General features: G+C 27.4%; 2 protein-coding genes across 7 annotated transcripts in view; one reads left to right on the forward strand and one right to left on the reverse strand.

Annotated features, from left to right (window-relative positions):
• Window positions 1-10,888, forward strand: part of LOC107439483 (uncharacterized) — a 32,068-nt gene extending 21,180 nt beyond the window's left edge. For all 5 annotated transcript variants that reach the window (XM_071180140.2, XM_043042393.3, XM_043042394.3 and 2 more), the window contains 3 exons: window positions 245-3,188; window positions 6,913-7,857; window positions 10,749-10,888. In XM_071180140.2, coding sequence (XP_071036241.2) covers window positions 245-3,188; window positions 6,913-7,857; window positions 10,749-10,787 — 3,928 coding nt within the window. In that variant the 3' untranslated portion in view covers window positions 10,788-10,888. The remainder of the gene's footprint in view (window positions 1-244; window positions 3,189-6,912; window positions 7,858-10,748) is intronic.
• On the reverse strand, window positions 10,869-25,754 carry LOC107439489 (zinc finger matrin-type protein 2). Of its 2 annotated transcripts, none has more exons than XM_043042396.3 (7): window positions 25,531-25,754; window positions 24,213-24,274; window positions 22,287-22,436; window positions 21,299-21,369; window positions 19,904-19,977; window positions 11,545-11,690; window positions 10,869-11,104 (listed from the first exon to the last, which is right to left on the reverse strand). In XM_043042396.3, the coding sequence occupies exons 2-7, from the start codon at window positions 24,225-24,227 to the stop codon at window positions 10,967-10,969; spliced, it is 594 nt and encodes a 197-aa protein (XP_042898330.1). In that variant the 5' UTR covers window positions 24,228-24,274; window positions 25,531-25,754; the 3' UTR covers window positions 10,869-10,966. The 2 variants fall into 2 exon arrangements, with proteins under 2 accessions (XP_042898330.1, XP_071036246.1); XM_071180145.2 differs by lacking the exon at window positions 25,531-25,754 and adding an exon at window positions 25,080-25,098.
• Window positions 25,755-26,705: the final 951 nt, after the last annotated feature.

The following is a 26,705-nucleotide window of genomic DNA, read 5'->3' on the forward strand; positions in this document are numbered from 1 at the left end:
TTCTTAGACAAACATACCTTACTTATAACAAACATTAGATTTATACCTTAAACAAACATGTAAATTTTAACAAAAGAAAAAAAAAGCAGCTGTTAATATTTTTACTTTTGGAGTGGGCCTATTAATTGACAAAACATTTTTATTTACATAAATTTTGTTATTTCCTTGATGACATCCATCGAAGTGAATGCAGTTTATAGTTTGAAATCAACTGTTAAACTAGATTTTTATTTCAAAATTTCAGATCTACGCACAGAAAAGAATCAACAGAAAACGATCGGCGAGTTAGTTTCAACAACGAAACAGAAGTTCATTATCGTACTGCAAGTGAAGCTAGCAGCACAAGCACATTACATAGTAAAATTAAAATAACATGTAAATCCACGAAGACATTAAAAACAGGATTCAAGTCCACTGAAAATAATCGCTCATACGGTCACTCCACTTTTGAATATGGCAGCCAAAGCAAAAAAATGGAATTACAAAACAAATTCAATATGCTTTTGAATGGTAATTGTTCTTGGAGTTATAAGTCTCTGAAAGTGATTAACAACCATGAAACAAATGGTGAACCAAACAAATCCCTCATTAAAAACGTTCAAGTAACACAACAAAATAAAACTAACGATTCTAGCAATAGTACTTCTGATAACAGAGATGCTACTGATAACAGAGATGCTAATGCAGAAAAATACAGACCTGGATATGGTAGTACGAAAAGAAAGTTTTTTGATCTAGATGACAATTTACCAGAAGTAAAACACTTTGCAGCAGAAAACACTTATGATTTTGATGAATTTGACAAAACTAAAACTATAAAAAAACCTAGAAAAAGAGCCATTAAGAAAAAGGAGAAAAATGGGGATGCACACCAGACCAAACCAAAAAAAGTTAGGCCTTCACGTACTAAGAAAAAAGTGGATTATCTCGAATGGAATTCACATTCTGAATTAAGTGCGAGCGAAGATGACTACAGAATAAAGTCCAAACCAAAAGAACAAGTTAATCCGTCATATTTGGAAACAGAAAACATGCATAGTAAATTTCGGTTCGAACAAGAAGTAGGTGCAATTGAAAATAAACAGATAAAACTGCAGCCTGGTGATGAAGTAAGTCCAATATCTTTGATGAGTGGAACATATAATGCTGATGAGGAATCAGAGTGTAGTGATGATGAATTCAATTTCCAAACAAGATTCTCTAATAAAAGTGCTAATGTACCAATTGAAAATGAACAAATAAAACTACAGCCTGGTGATAAAGTAAGTCCAACATCTTTGTTGAGTGGATCAAACAATGTTGATGAGAAATCAGAGTGTAGTGATAATGAATTTGTTTTCCAAACAAGATTCTCCAATAAAAATACTAATAAGCTAATTAAAAATGAACAAATAAAACTACAGCCTGGTGATAAAGTAAGTCCAGTATCTTTGTTGAGTGGAGCAAACAATGCTGATGAGGAATCAGAGTGCAGTGATGATGGATTTGTTTTTCAAACGAGATTCTCTGATAAAAATGCCAATGTGGTTGATATCACTAATAGTATTGAAAGCAACTCCATAGAAGCTTCTGAAACAAAAAATGCACCTTTGATTTCGAAGGCAGTAAATAAAAAAGAAGCATCAAAAGAAATGACTATACTTCGATTCCCAAATGAAATTTCATCTGTATATTGCAGTCCTCAGGATATCCACATAAATAAATTACAAGAGTCAAATTGTAGTTCAGAAGGTATAAACTCTTCCTTAAGTCCTCCAGAGCTAATAACAGATCAGTTAGACTTAAATATGAAGACAAGAGAAGTTGAAAATGAACTACACAATAATGAGCAATTTATAAGTTTACAAGATCAACTAGATGAGAAATGCAACAAAATTGATCAAGAGATAAGAGAGATGTATGATAAGTTAGAACAAGACATATTTCAAGGTAATAAAACTAAATCAATTAGTTCCGCAGATAACTCTAAACTGGAGAAAACTGATAGTAATTTTAAGCTTAAAAGACCCAAAATGGATGCAAATTGTGAGAAATATAAACTTGCTAAGGAAAAGGATTATGTAAAAGCTAATGCTTCGAAATTGATCGACACAAAATCAGAAAAATTGAATTTGTTTAAATTAAATAAGAAAGAGAACACGAAATATGATAAACAATCTAATGATAACAAATCTATCAACCTGTTAAACTGGAACGAAACTCAATATTCGATTAAAAAAACTGATAAGAATCCTTCTAACCCTATTGAGTCAACTCCCAACATAAACGCGCATGAAAATTTAATTAAAACCAAAAGACATTCGAAGATATTTACTCAAAGCAATAATGATGAATTCACATCGGATGAAGATTATCAGTTGATTGAAAATGAAATAAATACCTCAATACCATCATCCAATTCATCTGAAATATGCAGTCCTGAATTATGTCCAAACAATACTTTAACTAAATGGAGTAGTAATTTAGGCAATATTTCAAAAAGGTTGAAAGAAAATCTTTCAAATTCAGAGAACCAAAGAAATATTCGGAATAATTCGATGGAAGTTCAAAATAATAACAACCAATATGGAAAAAATAATAGCGAGATCAAAAGTGACAAAATTAGTTTAAAACTGGAAAACAAATTCAGTGCAGAAAATAATCTAAAAGGGATAAACACTAAAAGTATTAAACACAATGCATCAACAAAAACATTAAACAATGGGGAGACATCTGCAGTGTTTCAAAAAGTTTTATTTTCAAAAGTCAAAAGCAAAGAAAATGAAAATAAGCAGCAAAATTACAAATCAGTTACAGCTAAAGAAGATAAAGTATCAAAACCAAAGACTTGGGAAGATCTTGAATCTAAATTGCTAATGGAACTCGACAGCAACACTGATCATGAGGTGCAAGAAATGTATCCTCAAAAAGATAATTCCTTTACTACTCCACAAAGAAATAGTAATGTGGCGGAACAGAAAAGATACAGTGATTTTGAGGAAGAAAAAAATGAATTAAAAATTAGAAACCTTGAAATTTCTCAATACAAAAAGTCAAAAAGGGCCATTACATCAAATAAAAACCAGCTTCACACAAAGGAACACGCCTCAAATCAGGTTTCAGTATTAGAGTCTCCAAGCGTTAGCATACTAAACAAAACAATAGAAGCCATGAACAGAAGTACATCAGCATATTTTTCTAAAAATGAAGTAAGTACATTTTTAGAACTTATTTAATAAAAACAGAAAAGGGAGGGGTTGATTCAGAATTTTACCATTTAAGATTTATTAGAATGCCAGAAAGAACTTAAATCATAATCAATTAATCTAAAAAATTAAGCTTTAATCTCTGAAGATGTATACGTATATGGGGGCCCTAACCCAACTCTGTAGATTATGATTTTACTCAGTTTTTACACATTATTTACTCAAGAATCAAATGCACATGGTCTGACACAACAAATGGAACCAAAGCATTGATTTAACCCTTTGACAGAATTTTTACTAAACATATTTTTCTATCATTTTGTAATCTTCCAAACAAAAATTTTTCAAATTTGCACTGATTTGTAATTATTTAAATCTAAGAGAAATAGTTACTCATCATTGAAATTTCTTTATTTTTGCAAAATCAATTATTGAATAAAAATAAACATTTTAAAAATGTTTGAGTATGAATAAAGATTTTTTTTTTAAACCATTTTGTGTGAATTTTATATTTCAGTACAAATATAATTCTGATAATTTAAGATTTTTTCAGTAACCCTTAGATTGTTTTCTATAACTAAATACAAAAATATACAGTACCCTTCCAAATTATTAGGGACACTTAAAATTTCTAAAAAATTTTCATTTCTCAAAGTATCATAACTTTTTCAAAAATGAATAAAATTTTCATAAAAATTTCAGGATATCATGTTCGGGTCTTCTACTTTCACCTAAAAATTACTAATTTAATTTATCTCAATTTTTTGCAAAAATTTTCACATTTGAACAAAGCAATTTTTTTTTTAAAAAAATGTCAAGTTTGACAAGTTGCTACTTTGTAACAAAATTTTTTATATAAAAATTATTATTTATGCATTAAAGTACAAGTCATTAACTTTAAAACACGCTAAAGTAAATGACTTTACGTTTTTTTTTTGTGACCGAGATAATGAGATTTTGAAAAATTTTTGTCATTTATAGTGAAAACGAAATTATTGTGAATTCGAAAGTTATTTAGTATTTATTCTTCAGCTTAAAGAGATCAATATATTGACTATTTTCTGTTGAAAATTTGTTAGCTATTAATTATTTATTTGTTACGTAAGGTTCGCACAATAATTTCGTTTTCACTATAAATGACAAAAAATTTTCAAAATCTCATATCTCGGTCCAAAAAAAAAAGTAGTCATTTACTTTAGCCCGTTTTAAAGCTAATGACTTGTACTTTAATGTGTAAATAATAATTTTTATGCGAAAAATTTTGTTACAAAGTAGCAACTTGTCATATTTGACATTTTTGTAAAAAAAAAATTGCTTTGTTCAAATGTGCAATTTTTTGCAAAAAATTGAGAAAAATTAAATTAGTAATTTTTAGGTGAAAGTAGATGACCTGAACATGATATCCTGAAATTTTTATGAAAATTGATTCATTTTTAAAAAAGTTATGACGCTTTGAAAAATGACAATTTCTTAGAAATTTTAAGTGCCCCTAATAATTTGGAAGGGTACTGTATATTTGTAATTACGCACGTTAAGTGGGACACCAGTAACCCACCTGCGTCAAAGGGCTAATAAAATAGAAAATGGAAGGGTTTATCTAGAATTTTGGAAATATTCCTGTTGAAGGATTATTAAAATACTACGATAGAACTGACATCAAAGTTAGTTTTAAAAAATTAGACTTTAAAATTTGAAAATATTTATACATAGGGTGGCCCTAACTAAACGAGGCAGTTTTTTATTTCAATGAGTTTTTACATATTACTTATTCAAGAATCCAATGCACATGGTCTGACACAAAAAATAGAACCAAAAAATTGAATTAAGGAAAAATTAGATTGAAGTAATTTTTCTTTTGTAATCTTCATAAAAATTATTTTTTTAAACAACACGGTTACTATACGATGGCCCATATGTTTAAAGCATATGTAGCATTAATGCAGCACTCGGCTCAAGGCTCCAACTCCACTTTAACAGGTCCTGACTTTAGTGGCCAAGTATAGAATTAAATTTGGAATGTGATAGCAATAAAAAATTTTTTTTTTAATTATAATATCTTTTAACTTAAAAGATATTTATTTGTTTGTCTTTTCCAATTATTTGCATTTGCTTACACCAGGGGGCAAAAATCCCATCAGTTGACAAGTTGATATTGGTTGTTGTTTATAAATCCACTAGCCAATATTAGCAAGCCTGCTTGGTGAAACCAATCGAATTTAATGTAGAGGGTGCATTTCTTGTTTTTCAACTCCATCTATGGCCAAGAATGACTTCAGCCACACACATTCCATTTATAGAAACGTACCCATTCATACATCCACAGATCGTAATTTTGAGTTGAAGAAGAGAACGATCCATCTCCAATTCAGTAACCCCAGAAGTATTGATTTGTTATGGGAACACGGAGGACTTTGAGACCCGACAGATTTAAAGTGCACCAGTCACCATTTACTTACACGAGTGTTCAACCAACGGGTATTTTGAACATGGGCCCAACGACCAACCAACCAACCAGGCTATCCCATTCAGTTAATAATGGTCTTTATTGAAACAGGAAGTAAATTTTCCCATTTGCAGGAATAGATCTACTTAATGAAACAAAACTATTGAAGGAAAGTACTAATATTTAAAAATAAATCAGTATTACAATAAAAATATATATTCACATCCTTATCTTTAATCAATACACGTTTTCTCTGTTCCTGGAAGTTTACTCCCCATCTCACCTATCATAAAATTGAATAGCCCGTTTCCATAGTAATTGACAGCAACATGTCTGATGGCAGGGAAAGGTTGCATGACAATAAGTCAGTAGAGTACTTCTAGTTTATTGAATGCTCAATTTATTTTATAGCCTTGATTTATCCCTGTATCAAAGACGGATTGGAGAATGCAACTGATTTCATCATCATGTGAGTCTCATACTTTATTTGCACTGACCAGTTGATTTCCCTTCAAAGTAGTACTTACTTGTGAATGACATTTGAGTCTGGATGTCATGCTTAAGTCCACTCAACTGTGCAGTGCAAACGAGGTATGAATGCAAAAGGGCAACTCAACTTTAAAGCTTTTACAAGTAAATTTTTTAGAGTTTGTCACTAAACAATAGTTTTTCAGTGATAGAAGAATCTAGGAATTAGCTGTACTGTTCAATGGCATAAATAGCTCAATAACATCAAAATGAAACAATACAGCTGTCCTCTTTAGCATTTATTTCTTAGCCTGTTTTGAATCTCTACAAATGAGATGATTTTTTTTATTTCATCAAGTGATTCATTTATATCATTTTAAAAGAACATTTTTTTTCATTTACTAATTATTCATAACAAATTATTCATTCTTGCATTAAGATTTATAATTATACATATTAATATGAAATTGAATGTATGCTATCAGGGTTTTAGGATAAAGAGCTATTTGCAAGTTTAAAAATATTTGATTACATTTTTGTTACCCTCCGAATTCAATAATAATAATATCACTTGATTTAACATTGTCCTCTTTTTTTTCAACTGTTGTATAGATATTTGTAAAAAAAAAATTTTAAATATTGAAACTGAAAAAAAGAAAGTGAGACTTGGAAAACTTTAATCAAATAACAAACTACTTTAAAATAACTAAAACTTTTCAAAAATTATTCAAAATTCTTCTAAATTGCATATGCAATATAAATCTGACGATCCAATAACAGCAACTGGTTTGATAATTCTTACTTTTAACATTTTAGAATGGTTCTTTTTGCAACTGGTCAGAAACTAGTGATGTTGATATACAAGATACAGAATACAGTTATTCAATACTTTCAACAACTATTCATACTTCTGGCAAAAAGCTTAATTTAACAAAGAAAAGAAGTAGATATATAAAAAAGACAAATGATGACATCAAGAGAAATAATTTAAAGTCAATTGAAGAAAACACTCCACTGAATAAAAAAATTTTCAGCAGGACAACAAAACAAGTTATAACATCCAACTGTAAAGCAACAAAGAATTTAAATTCAACTTCAGAAACATCAGTTCGAGAGAAAAAAGCTTCCAAGAAAGTGGACGTTGCAAAAAAAGCAACTAAAAATAGAAACAAAATTGAAAGTTTTTCATTGATCTTGAGAAATACTCGCAGAGTACAAGATGATTTAGAAGAGAATATATCAATTTCAGATAATCAAGATGACTCTAGAGAAGATATAAGTAAAATGGAACAAGACAATTCGGATTCAAAATATTACCCTAAACAACAATACAGCTCAAGAAAACGCAAGAACGTCTCAGATTCAAATAAAAAACATACGAGCAACAAAAAACAAAATGTATCTGTTTTGAAAGAAAAACAATCAACATTTTTTTATAATTCAGCAAATGAAGACGAGGCTTTATTCAGCAAAGACTTTTTTGCAAATGGTTCTCAATCAGAGAGGAACAGTACAAATCAGTTAAAAAATAATGAAACAATAAAGCAACTCAGCCCAAAAGAAGAATACATAAAATATTTAAAACATCTTTTTCAAAATGATACTGTTCGAAAAACAAATACTACTGGAGAAATTTGTAATATTGACCAAGACATGTGTCAGATCAAATCAGATGATGGAAAATTCTTGATGAAAGAAGACGATTTATTTTCCATCTCTTCAGATGATTTTGAAAAAGACGAAACTGTTTGCTGTTTTGAAGTAAGTTTGTTCATTTCATTTAATCCTTTGCTTTCAAATAATCGTTTCTTAAACCTTAACAAGTTGTAAATTCAAAATTATGAGATTCTCGGAAGTGAAAGTTTTCGTTCAGTTGGGAGGTTTACCACATTCACAAATATACACTATAATCTTGTAAAAGCAAAGTAAAAACATGTTCTACTATCTTGTACATAAGTGTAGTGGAGCTGGAAGATTGTTATTAAGTGATGCGAAAAATAGTTAAAAAAAACTTGAATAAACATATTAGTAATCTTTATTTTTTAGGCTAACTATATTTTTTTATTAAAAACATTTTAGTATTATCAGCACCCAATACTAACAAATTTAAAGCTAATTTTGTAAATGTATTGAGTTTGAAAGCAATTGTGCTAGATTAAGACAATTTTTTCACCCGTAGGGCTTGATATTTCTATTTTTAAAGAGAAGTTATGATATTTTAATCCTTTATAGCTGTTTTTAGAAATAGAAATCCACAAAGTGAAAAAAATTTTATTAATAAATAATACTTAAATATATATGGACACAACACCAACCAACCAACTTAAATATATAACTTCCTTTATAAATTCATTTTAAGTAAGAATAAGTAAAAATAAATAAGCAAAGTTAAAATATTAAGAATTGATCTTCAGTAAATAGTGAGAAAAATTATAGAGGTAACAATAAATAAAAATGAGGAAACTTACTAAAAAAATACTTCAATAACTTCAGATGATTTGATCAAACATTATCTCTCACAATTTTAGATTTTAACTCCCCCCAAGCAGGGTTCGTTGATTTAAATCACGATTTAAATCATGATTTAAATCAAATGATTTTTTTAAAAAAATCATTGATTTAAATCAACAATTTTTTTTTATCTATATATATTGATTTTAAAAGTTAAAAAACAGTGTTTTAAATTTTAGATACTTTTATTATTTTCTTTTCTTAGTATTAAAATTTAATTTAAATAAATTGCTGCATTAATTAATTTTAGTTAACAAAATTACTTTCTTGGTGTGTGTTAAATTCCAACACATTTGAAATTACATTTTTAAAAATCTTTTGATTCTTGAGATTGAAAGTACAGATTTACATGAATTTTTTCAAAAAATAATACAAATAATGTTAATTATAATTCTACCTTTTGAATGAAAAAGCGTGAATTAAAATCTACATCATATTTTATTGGTTGAAAATGTATATCTCTGAAGCTTGAGGTTATATTTAAAAAAAATTACCCTAATATGCAAAAACAGAAAAAGAAAAGGGCTGATGAATTCAGATGTTTTTTTTTTTTCCTACTATAGTGTCATTCTTCCCTTTCAAACTCTTTCGAAGTCTATTTGATGCAGTAGGGTTATTAACTGGTATTTTTTTCTCATAATATGTTTACAGTATCTTTGACATCATCTGATTTTCTATAAAGAAATTTTGTGAAAAAAAATTCCAATGAATACATAGATTTTCTAATTTTTTAGCTTAACTTATCTATTTTGATATAGAATTAAAAATGAATATTTTAATATAAAAATATATATATTAAATATTTATTTATTTTTTGATGAATGACTACATTTATAAACACAGTTTGCTACATTTATTTTGTCATTTTAAAAATCAAGAGGAAGAAAAAAAAGAAATCACAATTTTAAATTAAAGTTATGGTTTGCTAACTGAAACTTTGCTTTAATAGTAAAAGCACAGGGGTCTGTCCAAGCCGGTACCTTTACAAATTCAACTTTAGGAAAAATGATAGAATAATCACACAAAATACTTTTTCTTAAAATTTTATTTTTGTGTCTCGTAAGAAACAATAAATCCATACTTTTACTATATTTGTGTTGATTTTTTAATATAATTTTTAATTTTCACAAAATAGGTACCTCTCAGAAAAACCCAAACAGACCCCTGAAGTATTCTTTAAATTCTCTATTTCATCTAGTCTTTAAATTTTAATCATGCATTTGTTTCAAAATGGTTGCTATGCATTCAAAGCCATGTATTATAATGAAAAATTATTTTAGTTAGAGCTTCTAAAATATTGTTACAATATAGTTTTAATATTAAGTTAATTTGATTAAACATTTATAATTTTTTTTTAATCATAAATAAAAGTTCTTACAGCGTATTTGAATAAAAATCAAAAAAATCTGATTCTTTTGATTTTTTTTAAAAAAATCAAAAAAATCACGAACCCTGCCCCCAAGTGAGGAAACTTGTATTCTGGATAAAGTTTTTTAGCATTACAATACTGATTCTAAGGTGCTTCGCTACAATAAAATTTATGATTTATAACGCCAAGTGATTTTGTTGTAAAAAGATTATTTGCTTGTATAGCTGCTTCTGACATGTCTGCCACTAAATTCTCCATTCAATCAATCAGGCGTAGTAGTTGTACCTCTCATAAGTAAAAATAGATTCATAATATGAGGGAACTGTTCAAGGCATTAAAAAAAGGAATTTCATTTTTTTTTTTTTAAACCCTGTCTTAAAACATTTCAGAGAGGGAATGTCTAGAAGACTATTATTTCAAAACACAAAATTTAGTTTATATAAAATGTTGAATACTATATTTAATTTTTGTCTCACATGAAAATAATTTTTGTATCATTAATTAATAGCAAAATCATGAAAAGCGGTTAGAACGTTAATTATTTGGGCAGTTTTTCTTAAATATAAAATAGGCATCTTGAGATTTAGGTTTTTCACATGAGGCTACTTTTTTTAAAAAATCAATAATAAACGTATTTTTTAAGTTCTTTTGAAAAGAACATGCTGCGGTAAATACTAATTAAGAATAATATTGCTCACTAAGAAAAATATTTGAAATATTCTAAATTTGTTTCAGTAATACTTATAAAATGTATTTTGTTTTTCATATTTAGGCATCTGGTCTTTTCAATGATGTGCTTAATGAAGATTAAAATGCAAGAGAGAGTTGTGGACCAGCTAATTTAAATATCAATTGCTATATTGATGAATTCTGTCATAGAAAAGCTCTCCAATTTATTACAACTTTTTTTTATTAATATGATACATAAGAGCAATGTAGAGTATGAACTAAAATATTTACATCATATTGGGACTTGATAAAAAATATGTACTATTTCTTGGAAGAACAAAAGCCAGAGAATCCCATAATTGCGGCCATGTCTGGATCACCATAGTCATCAGTTGATTCAGTAGCTTTTCTTTTCTTCTCCTTCCTTTTTTCTCTTCGATATTCTCTCAATTTTTCTTCCTAAAAAAAAAAAAAGGAAAAATAAGCTATTTTTCTTGAAATTTTTAATTTATTTAATATATAAGTTATTTCAGAATTGTCATTTATGAATGACCAATAAATGTATTTTGATATGTTTTTTTATATATTTAAATAAAGTTTTCCTATAAAATGGAATTTTTATTATAGTAAAAATAATAATTCACAGGTATATAGGTACAAAAAGAGCAACAATTAGTTGGTTACAGCAAGATTGCAAGCAAAAATTCTCAACTTTCTCCAAACAAAAATATTTTTTACTTTTTCTTCGCCCAGTAATTATATAATCCCCTGCACAGATGAATAGATTTAGAAAGAGTAACACAATTAGTTGAAGCAGGAATTGTTTGTGCCTACCTTGGTAAAACAGATTTTTATACAAAATTTTCAGTGCAAAAATGAATACACAAAAAAATATTTACTTCATCCTTTAATTCTTGAAGTCTCTGTTCAAAATCATATTCTTTTTGTTTTTCTTCTCTCTTTCTTTTATTCATTTCCATTCTTTGCTTTACTTGATCAAGAGTTGATCTTTCTACTCGCATGGACATGCCAAGATTTCTCTGATCTAAATGCAAAGATATTTTAATACAACATAATTGTTGAATTTCTTGCATGATTAAAATTACTTTTAAATACTCAATAGCTAAATTTAACACTTATAGATTTGATAGTGTTGTAAATGTTACCTAGAATAATTGTGAATAAATAACAATGATGCATATAACAGATTGGTATAAAAATTATAATATGTAAAAAAAAAAAAAGCATATAAAATAGTCTCTTATTTTTCAAAAACAGGCAAGGTTTTTAATACAAATGTCAATATACAGCATTAGTGAAAATTTTTTGTAAAAAATAAATAGGCAAATCAAATGTACAGCTTCACTCTGCAATTTGTAAAAGGAAAATACTGTAAAATGGGACATAAAAATTATATTTATTCTTTATAAATTTTGCGAATTCTCGATAGATCCTAATAATTGCATAGTTTTTGTAGGACATAGCTGCAACTGAAAATGTGAACACACATGATGCTTCACAAACTCAGTTTTCCGGCAACAAATTGGATTTTATTTGGTACCCTGTTTAAACAGTGTCCATTCTGGAGAGATGTTAATAACTGTATCTAATATGGATCTCAAGGAAAAATATAAAATAATTCATTTTTCAACTGATGGATGGTGTTTTTTTTTTTTTTTCGTGAGAAGAAGACCTAGTGAAATTTACAGAGTCTGTAAATCACCCTTACCATAAAATCATTCTACCTCATGTAAGAATAATCATGCCAGAAAAAAATAATTGAAAAAGACATTTACTAAATTAAGAAGACTAGATAGTTAGAAATGTTGGGCAAGGAAGAAAATAAAAGTTTCCAAAAATCTTCCAGTTTATTAATAGCATCAAAAGATTAAACTGAACATTAGTTTGAGGTACAGTCCGCAAAAAAAAAAAACGAATCACCCTGAATAACTTTCGTTCTAATGATCGGATTTTCACGAACTAAGTGTCAATCTTAATGGTTTCTGGGGGTGACCTCAAATATGCTAATTAATTAGTGCTAACTATTAATTAAGTTACGAAATCAGACACAAAAACGTACTTTCTCTGAATAAACATATATTTTTTTTTACATATTTGGAATCTAGACACTTGAATTAGGGGGGGTAGACAAAATTTTAAAAAAATTGGGTGGTAAATTTGGCCGCAATAAAGGTTTATATATTTGGCGATAGTCCAGAGAACCGCCAAAAAAAGTCGCCTGCGCAAATAAATATTTTAAGATAACCCATTGACTAATTCAAAAGAGGAGTGCTTAGTTTTACTAGGTTGCTACGCAACCAAGCTTTGATAGTAAAAAGATTGAAATAATGTTCAGTGATTGCTCGGAGAGGTTTAATTTATTGTTAATAGAAAATATCTCGAAGTTTCTTGGCAATAAACAATTTTTTTAGAGGATTTCTGTCCAAAAAGCAAAAAAAAAAAAAAAATTATTTTAACCTCCTTTGAAAAGTAAATTTGAATCGATTTATAAATTATTTATGATAGTTTTTAGAATTTAAATACTTGAACTTTTTGTCTGATATTATTTAGATTACACTGTTTTTACTATATTTATTCGAGGATTTTATACTAAAATCAAATGAACATAACTTATTATAGCTATATACAAAATTTTAGGGATAATCATTTTTACAGCTTTAATCGAGTCTTCTAGAAAAAACGAAAAAAAAAATGCTTGAAAAATAAAATGTAGATTGTATAATAATTCTAACGCACATTCACAAGGTTTTCTATAATTTACGATATTTCTTTTTTCTATAACTCAAGGAATTGCTGAATGTTTAGTTGCATTTTAAAAAGATTGAAATATGTTATGTTTAAGAATAAGATATTGAAATAATATGTTGCATATTGTAGGATTCATTGTTTAAAAAATCGCTTCATTCTACTAGATATTTAGGTTACATCGTTTTCTTTGGATAAAGATGATTAGCAAATAGCATCCTCATGTTTCGATACATTCTGAAACTTATATGTTCGCAAATTCACCATAAAATGTCGCACAGCATATTCTTCATTTACAATAAGCTACATTTACCACCAAATACTGCTACTATGGTTATTTTTGTTTTCATATATATATCTGATGCTCTCTTTTTAAACAGAGCTTGTAAGATCCTTAAGATACTGAAATGGAGGCACAAAAACTTAAGAGATAAAATATTTAAATTCATTAACTCAAAATATCTGGTTCAAAATGTAAATTTTTAAGTTAAATATAACTTTTACAATATTGATGTTCTTACGTTTTTAAAGACCACATGAATCCTGATAAAATATTAAAATGCATATGTTTACTTTAACGAGTGCAAAATCCTTATCAAAATAATGATCAAGATCCAAATGTAAAGCAGTATAATTGACGATAAAAACTCAAATGGCTTCATATGAAGAGGGAAGTAAAAGTCGACATGTTTCGAGATTTCAAAGATAATCGCCCATTCTCAAGACTTGTCAGGCTTGGATAACTTGTGACTTTTATTATTGGACGCTCAAAACATGTCTATTTTTATTATCATCTATTATTTTTTTAAATCAATGAAGTTTTTATATTTTCGATTCGGTTTCTTGGGATTATCCATTTAGTGACACAACATATTAAATTATTTCACTCGATATTAAAATAAGTTTTACATATGTTATAGGCACAGGTTCTTAGATTGAAAAAATAATAATTCACTACTTTGTAAAAAAATCAATGCAGTAAAAAAAATTTTTTTTTTTTTGCTGCAAGCCTTAACATTTTAATTTAAGGTCATAAAAAAATTCCGTTTACAATTGAAATTTCAAAAGTCGAATGTGAAAATGGAAAGTCCCCTAGTACCAGGAATCGAAATTAAATAGTTACAAGGACAACTTTTTTAAACAAGTTAGCGTTTCCGTCCTACTCGAAGTTGTTTGAAAAGGTATTTTTTATATATCGATTCCAAAGTTTATTCTACATATATTTCAGGGTATACTTTCGGAGTATTTTGATCGAGTTTATTTTTACACCCTTATTTGCTTAAAATTATTAAATAATTTACTTAAAATAAATTATTCAAGCAACATGATTTAATGCATTTATAATATAATAATAAACGGAGCTTCCAACGCATATCCTTAACCTTAATACCGCTATCATTAAATAAATGGAATAAGCTTAGATAAATAATAAAAGTTAATTTTTCCCTCGTTTTAATTTTGAAGGAATAATATGTTTCGATCAAACAGATTTCATTCTGGAAATAGCAAAATTATTGAGTAGGTCCCTTGGAGCAATATCATTCTTATCCTCTTTTGACGAAATATAGGAAAAATTAGTTTTCACAGTTTCTGTAAAAAGTATGTAAGCCTACTTGCCACATTTTTTTTTATATATTTTTTTATTAAAATAAGTTTGGAAATTGTGTATTTTTTATAGCACTTTTTTTAAAAATCAGATGACTCTAAAATTGGCACAGCTTCGGAATCCTTACAAATTTCAATTTTTAGTATTTCCTGCTTAACAAAATAAGGCATTTTCCTGATAATAAATTATACTACAATAATATCTTGGAAATCATGCTAAAGTAAAAAATTAAACTAAATAGTTTAGTATATTATCAGAAAAAAAAATCTACTTGGTATCATAAAGAGTAAAAGATATAATGAAATAATTAGTGAATCACACGTGGTCAGATAATTAAAAATTTAATTTCACAACCAAGATTAGGACGACATTTAAGATACTGAGATATTTTAAGACACTAAAAAAATTGGCTACGTATTCCACAGCTGTTCGGTATCTTTATCCTCTTTGTAGTGACTTATAAAACATCAACACTATTTTAGATAATCTAAGTTGAAGTCGCAAGAAACAAAAAAAAAAAGACAATCAATAATTTATATTCTTTTTTCAAAAAAAAAATAGTATGCTAAGTAAATAATCAGCTGTTTTGCCTTAAATAATTTTAAACAGCTGAATGTTTTTAATTTCTTAACAAGGTATTATTCTTAGCTAGCAGACAATGATTCTTTAAAAAAAAACTTGACTATAATTTAAAAAGGAAACCTAAATTAAAGTTCTAAAAGCATTTATTAGTATATTAATGAAGAAATAATAAACGTAAAATGGTAAAGAATAAGATTTTTAAAATGTTAAAATTTATTTAAATAGTTGGTAAAATAGTTCTGCGATACACTTCCGGAAATTTCTTTTAAGATTAGGATGATATAGGGTAAACCAACAAATGAAGGAGCATTTCATAGATATTTCTTAGAAATAAGATTTTAAACGTTTTAATTTAGATTGATTGGTAACAGTAGCTTACTACCTAACAATAGAAAGTCATCTAACAATGCATTTAGTTACCTGGTCTTTGAGTCTTCTCTGGAAAAAGTTTTGAATTTGTTAGTATCTGTTCAACGCCTTGTTTCTTTGACAAAATTATAAGATCAGTGTTTGTTGTTATCCGTTTAAACTACAATTAATTGCATATAATAATGTTTTTTTTTCTCATTGTGAAAAAAAAAGAATTCAAAATAAGGTCATTGAAGTTACGCTTTATTTATTTTAAACATCATAACATAAGCAAGTACTGAGATTAGGGGGTGTTTATTAACTGGATTACCGAACGATGAAAAACCAATGAATAAACAAGAGTTCCTTTACTGGGATTTTTTCAAGTTAATGAAAATAAAAGAAAATTTTAATTTTCTTGTACCTTTTGTCATATTATAAATCAAAATTATGTTAAAAATAAAAAAGAAACTTCTAACCAGTGAAGGAACAGGCACGTTCCTTCACTGAGAATAGATTTCCCAGTGAATGAATAGTATGTGTGAAATATGATTTTACATGAATAATTAGTAGTTCAGCGACATAGAGGACTCCTAAAATTCAGTTAAATGTTGTATGAATAGTTCCTATAACAATTTCATTTTAATATGCAAATTTAATTGCTAAATTTATTTAAAGAATTATAATAATAATTAATTTAATATTTATCTTTATAAATGTAGTGATTAGTTATTACATCATACCTTAGACACCTTAATAAACTATGTTTATTAACTAAATATAACAACTAAATATAACAACTAAATATAATAATAAAAGCTTGAATGGAAAATTTCCTTGCAGGATTTTGTGCCAATAATTAGCTAAATTATTATCTTCTTACCGTCTTTAATGTCCTAACGGGAACTGGTAGGAAAAATCCATTTAAAGACAATTATCTAGGTAAAAAATGGATGAAGTTTTTCTTAAGGCGACATCCATCGATAACTCAGTGCAATGCAAAGATAATTTCAAAAGGCAAAACTTCCCTTAGAGAATAATATTCGAAATACTGGTTTTAAGAACTTCAGAAGAATCTTTAGGAGGGAAGTAGCCCTGGCTTTCTTTTATAAAGTGATTGCATTTACAATGCGAATGAAACAAGAGTTGAATACTGCCCTTAAACGGGAAAATTCTTCGGCCTTAAAAATTATAAGGATTTATATTCTAAAGTACCTAGGAAAGAAAAAGTACCTCCATTGGTAGATTTTCCTTTCAGAAGAATTTGTTGAGATATTACAGAGTCAGTCCCTGCTACATATTTCATTGGAAAAAGCTATTCATGAAATGAAACGATGACCGCAGCAACATTTCACAAATGCATTGCAAATGTTTCTACCCATGGCTAATTAAAAATGCAATCAAATTCCATATTTTGCTTCTTCTGGATAAGTATAAATCTCATATCAATTTGATACTGAGCAAGTTTTGTTCCTCAAAACAAATTTTCTGGTTTAGTTTTCTACCTAATTCATGGAAATCTCTCGTTAGATCTTGAAAACAAAAGAATTGTAAAACAATATGTCTCGAAAATTTTACATCCATTTTTAAATAAGATTTGAGGCATCAAGTTGCAAAATCAATTGGTTTTATAAGTAACTACTAGATATAAGTCAATGAGAGATGGGTTTTACTCAAACTTCGAAACTCCTTTTTCTCATTTATTATCCAGTGAGGAATTCTGGAAATGGAAATGGAAAATCAAAAGAAATTTCGGAGATACATTTACATTGGCCCAAAATTTGGAAAAAAGAGGAAGGTTAAATCAAAAGAAAAAGAAATAAATTACTCATGAAGAAGAGAAAAAAAAATACTTAAAAAGATTTTTAAAAAAAAGCTTAAAAAATATGGGAAAAAGAGTAAACAAAAAAATGATCGAATTATAATAATAATAAAAACATCATCGGATTACACAATGATAAACATTCATAATTTAGAACGGACTATTAAACTGTGAGAAAAAAATGAAAAACACTTTTTTAAAATTATGTATTCAAACATATTTTACTTTCCATTCCATGACTGAAAAAAAAGTAATATTTTCCACATTAACTATGGTTATATGTCGTAACTCCAACAAAAATCTTGTTTTTAGACATTTGTGTGGCCTATGGATTCCTAACGAGCATCAAACATTCTCAAAATTAAGTGTTCATTCTCTGGAAAATTTAGTGTTTATTCACTGGTAAGAACTGTTCCTTCACTTGGTCATCTTACTACTTATTATTTAAACCACCAAAAGCTTAAAACAATATTATGTAAGTTATCTAACTTTTTTTTGCATAATTTGCATTTAATAACAAATATGTCGACACCATCATTTAGCTAAAATTACAAATTTTGAAATTTTTATGAATTTTTTTTTAAAGGCAAGCTAAGCTTAAGTGTTCCTTCATTGTTTAGTTTACCCTATAAGATGTTGAGAAATTTGCGATGTTGTGAGAGATGTTTAAAAATGTTGACTACGTATTTTTATTAATATTTATAAAATATATATTCAAGAAATTGATAAATATATTATTCCAAATCTATGCATACGTATGTATATTATTGAAATTGTATCAGTTTCTGAAAAACAAAATAAGAAAAATAAAAAATAATCACATTAAATAAGCACAATCTGGTGTATTCTATCAGAAGCACGCTTTTTTAAAACTAGACATTTGTTGAATAAAGTGTTTTTTATTCAAAATTCTTTACTAAATTGGAAATAAATTATTAAATGACTAAAAAGGAAACATCGTATTTTATAGTGTGAAAGAAATAAAAATAAAAAGATTAGCAAACGATTATTAGCGAAAAAAATATGAATGAAATTTTACGCTACGCGCGCGAAGTCAAGTTCCTCCCAAGTTTATCACATTTTAATATTAATCGCCCCAATCAGTTATTTCTTTATTGTCGCCAAATTATTTTTTTAAAAATAATTATTTTTAATTTTTCTCAGCTTCTAATAAATAAAAACAGTTGAAACTTTAGATTTTTCAATTGAAAAATATGTAGATTAATATGGTATAAAAAAATTCATACCTTATAATTCAATATTTTTTCATCCTCACTTTAATTAAATAATAAAAAATAATAAATAATTATTAAAAATTATTTTTTGCATGAAATTAGCTTTGGGTAAATGAGTTTTATGAGTGGGTGCAAATTTTTTTTGAATTGCTTCATTAGTTTTGAAAATATGACTGAAAACGCAAAAAGCGAGATTAACATTAAGGGGTACGAACTTTGAATCGCTCTCCTGACCAAACTATGGGGACCACATTTACCAGATTGCGGCTACCCCCTATATTTTGAAGATAAGAAATCCAAATATGTAAAAAAAAATATATGTTTATTCAGAGAAAGTACGTTTTTGTGTCTGATTTCGTAACTTAATTAATAGTTAGAACTAATTAATTAGCATATTTAAGGTCACCCCCAGAAACCATTAAGATTGACACTTAGTTCGTGAAAATCCGATCATTAGAACGAAAGTTATTCAGGGTGATTCGTTTTTTTTTTTGCGGACTGTACAATTATATGCATATTTTTAATATTTAACTAAGTCTAACTTTAGGCAATTCAAAGAAAAAAAATAGTGTTTGGTAGAGAAACTTTTTTTTTTATCAATCTGACAAAGTGGTTTGAAAATTAAAGAATTGATTGAAGCTTAGGTCTGTACAATTAATGCTCAAAATAAATTTAAATGTCTAATTAACTTTGTTATTCTGAAATAATAACTGATTAAATTACACTCAATTCAGAAATTATATTTATATTTGGCTTCAAGATTTTATTAAATATTAAAATAAATTGTAATGGTAGTACTATATTTGCTACTTGATTTTTAGAAGTAACAAACACACTTGACAAAGATAAAAAATATTTTGAATTAAAATGATGCTTAAATAAGAAATTATGCTCCTTACGTTTTTTTCCATTTATATGATCTAAGAAATTTATAGAATCCTTCACAACACAGTCACAGACATTGCAGTAATATCTATAAATAAAGGGAAAACCAAAGTTATTCAAAATTATAAGATATTAAAAAATAAGCATACTTGACAAGAAAGACGATTTGAATGCCTTTGATGATTAATATTACACAATTTTGTTATACAGTTAAGTGGCCTTTAATAAAAAAATGTTGCCCTTTCTCATATGGCTTTCCAAAGGTACCTGCTTTGCAATGCTCACCAGAGCAGTAACTTTTCTTTTATTAGTTATAAAATACTTTATGAAAGTTAGTAGAATATGCTATAGAACAGCAATGGATTCGGAAAAAACAGTCGAGAGGTTAAGTCTAATAGACTTTGTCAGAATTTTACAGCAAGTTCACGAAACTTTATTTTTCATCTATGTACAATGAATTAGAGTTAGTTATCAAATTTTTTTTAACCTAAATAATTTCATATTTATTAGCAACTACAACATTGTATTTCAAGGCAATTAGCTTGTTCTAATAATTTCTATGAATCAATGTATACATTCTATGAATTGCAAATCAATAGTTATTTGATGAGAGCTAAGAACTGGAGAATTGAAAATATCACAGAAATAGTGAATGCAGCATACAGTGAAATTACATCTAACCCTACTCTGATTAGGACTTGTTCAATTTTTAATAGCTTATAACCTTTAAATTAGAATTTTTTTTATATATTTTTAAGTTGACTTTTTGAATTCTCATGGTTAATTTTATAAAATTAAGCGAATTTTCAGAGGTTTCATGACATGATGCGTATTCATTGTTGGTCCAGCAATTTTTAAGATTTCATTTTCTCCAAATCAGTAGAAGTTTTCCAGTCCAAAGAATATAATTTTTACTAATTTTTTTTTCCATAAAGAACCTTAAAATAACTATTTTTCCTCACAGCAGCTATTTCATTCACATGTAGAAAGATATGGAGACCTGGTGAGGAATGTTTGAATAATTAAAATTATTCTTTGTTGACAGGTAGTTGTATTGAACTGTAGGTTGTGTTCGCTTAATTTGTCACAGCCTCTGTTCACTCAATCTAATTTTAGAGTTGTTTGCTTTTGAGCTGATATGATTGCATATTTCAACAATATTTTAACAAAATTGAAATAAGAATAAATTTTAAGTTTCTGAAAATGTTATTCAGAAACTTAAAAACGATTAAATAGCTTATGTTTTGATAAATGGTCAGAAAATGTAGTAACCATATCAAAGGGGGGGGGGAATTTATCTGCAAAACTATTAGCAATACTCATCATTTGATAACATCCAATACTTAAAACATTTTAAATAAGAAAACAATAATTAAGCTGGAAATAAGAAAGGAAAACAAATTTTATACCCTCCAGTTTGAGAAGCAGGAGTTGTCTTTGTAATTACAGTTGTTTTTCCAAGCTTCGATTCTAAATCAACCTAAGCCAAAATAAATATATATTAAATAAGCTATTTAAGATACATTAGATTTACAATTAGGTTAGAACATAAAAACTGAACAATAAAATTATGTAAATCAAGAAAAAAAAATTTGTCATTAATTCTTTCAAAAACAAATTGTGACAGAAGTAAGATATTAAATACTGAGAATAATAAGATTATAACATTTACTCTTTGATTGTCAATTTTGAACTCAAAAGAAAACTTTGGACTAAATTTCCCACATGATACAGTAGTTGCAGTAAGATCCAAAATAAATATTATTGATATTTTAATATAAGGAGTAAAATTGCAAAAGATAAGACATAGTTAAAAAAAAAAAAATTTAAACACATAAGATATGTTCTTAATCGTCACTTTAATTTTATAAACTAATAATGTGAGCCGCAATGGCTCAGGGGATAGAGTGTTCGCCTTCCAATGAGGTGAACCATGTCCGAAACCCAGCAATGGCTGGTTGATATGAATTCTGCATCCCGCCTGCATCAACCACATTGCTGACATGAAATATCCTCAGTGGTAGACAGATCATGGGTTAGAGTCCCCTTGCTGTCAAGCTAACCGTGGGAGGTTCTCATGGTCTTCCTCTCCATGAAACACAAATGAGGGTTAGTCCCATCAAAAAAGTCCTCCACGAAGGCAAATTTCTTATAAATACTTGATCCAGGAGTTCCCTTGTTTTCTGGATAGGGTTCAAAATTACAAGGCTACGTAGTTGAACATTAGTAGTCGTAAGCCCAAAAATTGGATTGGCTGTTCAACAACGATTATATAAAAAAAACTAATAATGTGGTAAAATAACACAGAGGATTAATTTTGAATTTTTATAGATACAAATAATGTGATAGCAAAACAATAGCAATTATATGCTTAAGTAACAAAGGAAATGCACACACCCTATAATCTCTTGGTTTTAAGAATTCTCGACGAACAGGAGGCTGTTTATCTGATTTCCAATCAAAATCAAATTCATCTTCCTCTAGTTTTTCTTGGGCTAATTTTTCATATTCCTCTCTATCCCACTTCCTTCGGTAATCATCAGGTCTCTAAAAATTAAAAACAAATTGATTTTAGAATAATTTTATAAAACATCAATAAAGATTGAAAATATTGTAATCATCATATTGTAAAACAATAGATGTTAAACAAATTTTAGTGTCTAATATTTCAGAGAAAAAAAAAAATTAACCAATATTGATACTCATGTTTTTAAAATAATATAACTAAAACTAAGATAGAATTTTTTTTGTGATATTTTTAAAAAAGAATATTTAAAAGGAATTTAAATATGAATATTATTACTAAATGAATTAAAAAACTATTACATTTAAAAAATTATATTCAAATTAAATTTAATTGCTTTAAATAAATTGTACAATATTTGCAGTTGCAATTTCATAGTTCTCTAAGTCAAGAACTTTAGAAATTGTAAGGAACCAATTCGGGGAATAGAAGAAATAAAAAAATAAGGAAAAAGATAACAAAAATTGTAGATATAATTTCATAAAAAAAAATTTTCAATTAAATAAAAAAATTTTAGATATAATTTCATAAAAAATTTTTTTCAATTAAATAAAAAAAATTAAAATAATTAATACATAACAAATGAAATATGAGAAATGTTGCCTTTTTTTTTCCTTTCAGAAATACAGTGCTTCGTTTAATAGTAAAAAAACAACAATTTTTTCTGATCAAGCGCTAATAGCTACAATTATGCAATTAATTTAATAAAAAAGTCACATTTTTAAAGTTTCATTCTTTAAGACCTATTCTGCAAATATTTTTTAAATTTTGTACTTTGTCACTTAAAAAGACATAGTATAAAATAATATAAAATATTTTAAATATTACAATATAAAAATTTTTGAACATTACTAAGAAGTTATAAATATTAATAAAAAATTCTTCAAATTTCATGACTCCCAGGAATTTCATTTCAAATGAACAAATTTAATAATTGTATACAAAAGCTTTTTAATTTGTCCAAATAGTTTTGAGATATAGAAAAACATGTAAAAAATGAAATAAACATTTTAAAGCTCAAACTTTTTATTTTACTTTTTAGTAATATTATGGGGAATATATTTTTATGGTTGAAAATTCAAATCTTTCAGCAAAAGAAAATTAATGAAAACTAATAATTAATTTAAGGTTATCGCTCGTCAGTGAGGTTTTTATTTGCATGTATATAAAAATGAAAAAAGCTCAAAATGCGAGTTTAAAAAATAGACACATATTGAAACATACATTTACGAAAATGAACAAAGCATTTGATTTATCTTTTCAAATTTCCTTTATGAGTATTTTTTAATTTTGTTTAAAAAAAATAAACTAATGAAGCTTGATACCTTCTTAAAGTGACATTGCTCATTTGCATAAAACACAAAATACATTTTATTAAATAAGTCTTCCTTAAATAGATATCAAAAGTCAACAGTTATCTTTATGGAAAGACATAGTCTCAAAAAATTACATCGATGATATATGTAGACATGACCCCAAAATGTGGGACTTTGCCCTGTAATGATTATGCTTAGTATTTGAGTAAGTAAGGAAAAGTAACGATGTAACTCCATGTTTGGTTATTAAATTTAGATTGACAACTAAAAAGGTGCATTTTTGCTGACTATTTTTGGAAACACGGATTTAAAGCTGTGTCCATTTTCATAAATATGTATTTTGAGCTTTGTCCAGATTTAAAAATTTCTCTTCACATTCACTATTAAATATTATGAATCAATTTATCATGAAAAAAAATTAGAAATGAAATAATTACACAAATAAAAAAATAAATAAGATAGATAAAAGTATCAAACTCTTACACTGGTAGACGCCATATTTTATATTTCTACAGTTCTGTAAAAATGGTTCTTCGATGAGATATCTATTAAAAAAGTTCACAAAAATGAATTATATAAGTTAATAAGACATACAAAAGAACACATATTTTGTACTTTTCGGTTAGCTAGGCGCAAGCAAAAAAGTCACAAATCCATGTAGACCACTTTAAACTTTCATTTTATATTTACACATAATATATAATTACCATATATTCCTTGAGCCCAACTTACCAAAAACTATACATATTTTTATTATACAGTAAAAAATAGCAAATATAGCTATGCTCAATTTATAGAATAGAAATGAACAAATTTAAGAAACTTTAAACACATTGTCTGTACCCAAACATTTTTTAATTTTATTTTATCCAGTTAATACCATTCTCTTCGTAAAAATAAAAAAAGATTTTTTCCTGAAAAGTGCTCAACCTTCACTTAACATAAAGTCTATTTTGTGATACTAAGCAATGCAAACCTTAATACTTTACTTTTTATTGTGACAATGCAGCTCCTCGACTGGGTATTTATAGTTTCTTGAAATGTTTTTTATTCTGGAATTGATATATTTTAAATTTCAATGTTTATTTTTAAAAATTAAATAAGCTATATTATTTCCAGCACTATAAGCAAGACAAACAATAGTTACATGCTTTAAAAGAGTAAATACGCATTTATAAATATGGGTATTTACCAGACTCACATGTATAGGAATGATTCCTTATCTTACTATGCATCAAAAAGTTACCTAATTTTATAACCAGCTGATAATATAACCAGACAACAACACAAGAAACGAAAAAAAAAAAAAATCTGAGAGAGAGAGAGCAACTTAAAGGGTTCAACTCTTACCCAATCACAAGCAAACCATTTTTTAAGTACAAAAACCCTTTGACGCTTATAATTCGCGCAAATTTTACCGACACAAAAATATCCGAACCAAATGTTTCATAGATATATGATTGGGTTTGGAATTTTTGATAATGAGACACTTCAAAAACTAAAGATTAAGAAACTGTCACCTCTATTTCCACTGATCGGTATAATTTACTTTAGCTTGTAAATAAAAAAAAGTACTATAACGTACGTTTAATACAGATTAAATTCTAGGCAGTCGTGAAAAATTTTTTAGCATCTTTTAGGAAAATGTAATCCCTTGTTTATTATTTAAAAATCGTTTATTATAATTTCATAAATTGAAAAAAATATTATTATAGAATGCATTTTCTCTAGTTTAAATTTTTTAAGGTACTGAGAATTTTTAAAAGATGAAAACATTATTTTGACTATCTATTTTAATTACTTGGTACTGGCAGAAGATGCACCGAAAATGTTATAAATTTCAGAGCTCTTTTCTGAAGAGATTGAATTCCAATCCCGAATAATAAAGTTAAAGAATAAATAACATTTATAATCAGAAATAAATTTGCACGAAAACGAAATATAAAATATATTATTTTCTTATGACCAAATTCACAAACACAAAAACAATAACAATTGTAATCGTATTCAGTTCAGTTCTAATCTTTAGGAACGTTGCCATACCAGAAAATAAAAAAGCGAAGAGTGCTAGTTCAAAATCGTTCCTACTGCATGTGATACACGCAGCTCTGATCTCCATCAATGGATGGGTGATCGTGTAAAGCTAAGGGTGGTGGCGCTAGTGGTAAAATTGCTCTTTTAAAACTTCCGGGTTAGTGCTTCCGATATATTTTTACGCCGCAGATTGAAAAAACTCGCCATCATATTATTGCATCATATCTTTTGCAGTATTTCACATGTACCGAGTTCTTTCTTTCAGCCTTTAAACTTCAGCATTATCATATTAATATTATAATCACTAGAATATTTTCTAATTAAGCTAACTTAAAAAGATATTCTTAGCGACATTTTATTTAAATGTAGCCAAATAAGGGATAAAACACAAAACATGGCAAACCTTAAGAATTATTCACAATGAGATATTAACTTTCCAAAATTTTTTTTGGCCTTACGACCTCTGAGAATCAATACATTTCCAAAATCTCTTATGAATGGTACAATTATGTTTAGATTTGAACCCAAATTACAATAACAAAACTGCATAGAATATTAGGCTTGTTCACGTATCGCCTCGTAGTCATAACATAAGCGGAGGGATACACCGGAAATTTTCTAAATTTCTTCCGGTTTAAGGACGTTTGTTATTGTTTACATTAGAGCACCCATCCATAAAAGAGCTGAATCCAAGTGAGTTTTTCGGAGGGTTTTCCTGTTTACGAAAATATTTCACTAACCAGCAGAATCTCACTCTCTTTCGACAGTAATCGAATTTGTAGAAATTACATACAGTGAGAATAGTCCTTTATTTGGCAATCTTCCTCTACTGAGGGGACGAGATTCCTGGATAAAACAAATAAGCCACATTTTAAATGTATAACACCTGAGGCAAAACTGAATATAAAATTATATATACCATCTCGGTGCCCCAGTGGACTA

The sequence above is a fragment of the Parasteatoda tepidariorum genome, chromosome 1, assembly GCF_982258835.1.
Source record: "Parasteatoda tepidariorum strain Cologne lab strain chromosome 1, Ptep-v5.0, whole genome shotgun sequence".
Lineage (NCBI taxonomy): Eukaryota > Metazoa > Arthropoda > Arachnida > Araneae > Theridiidae > Parasteatoda > Parasteatoda tepidariorum.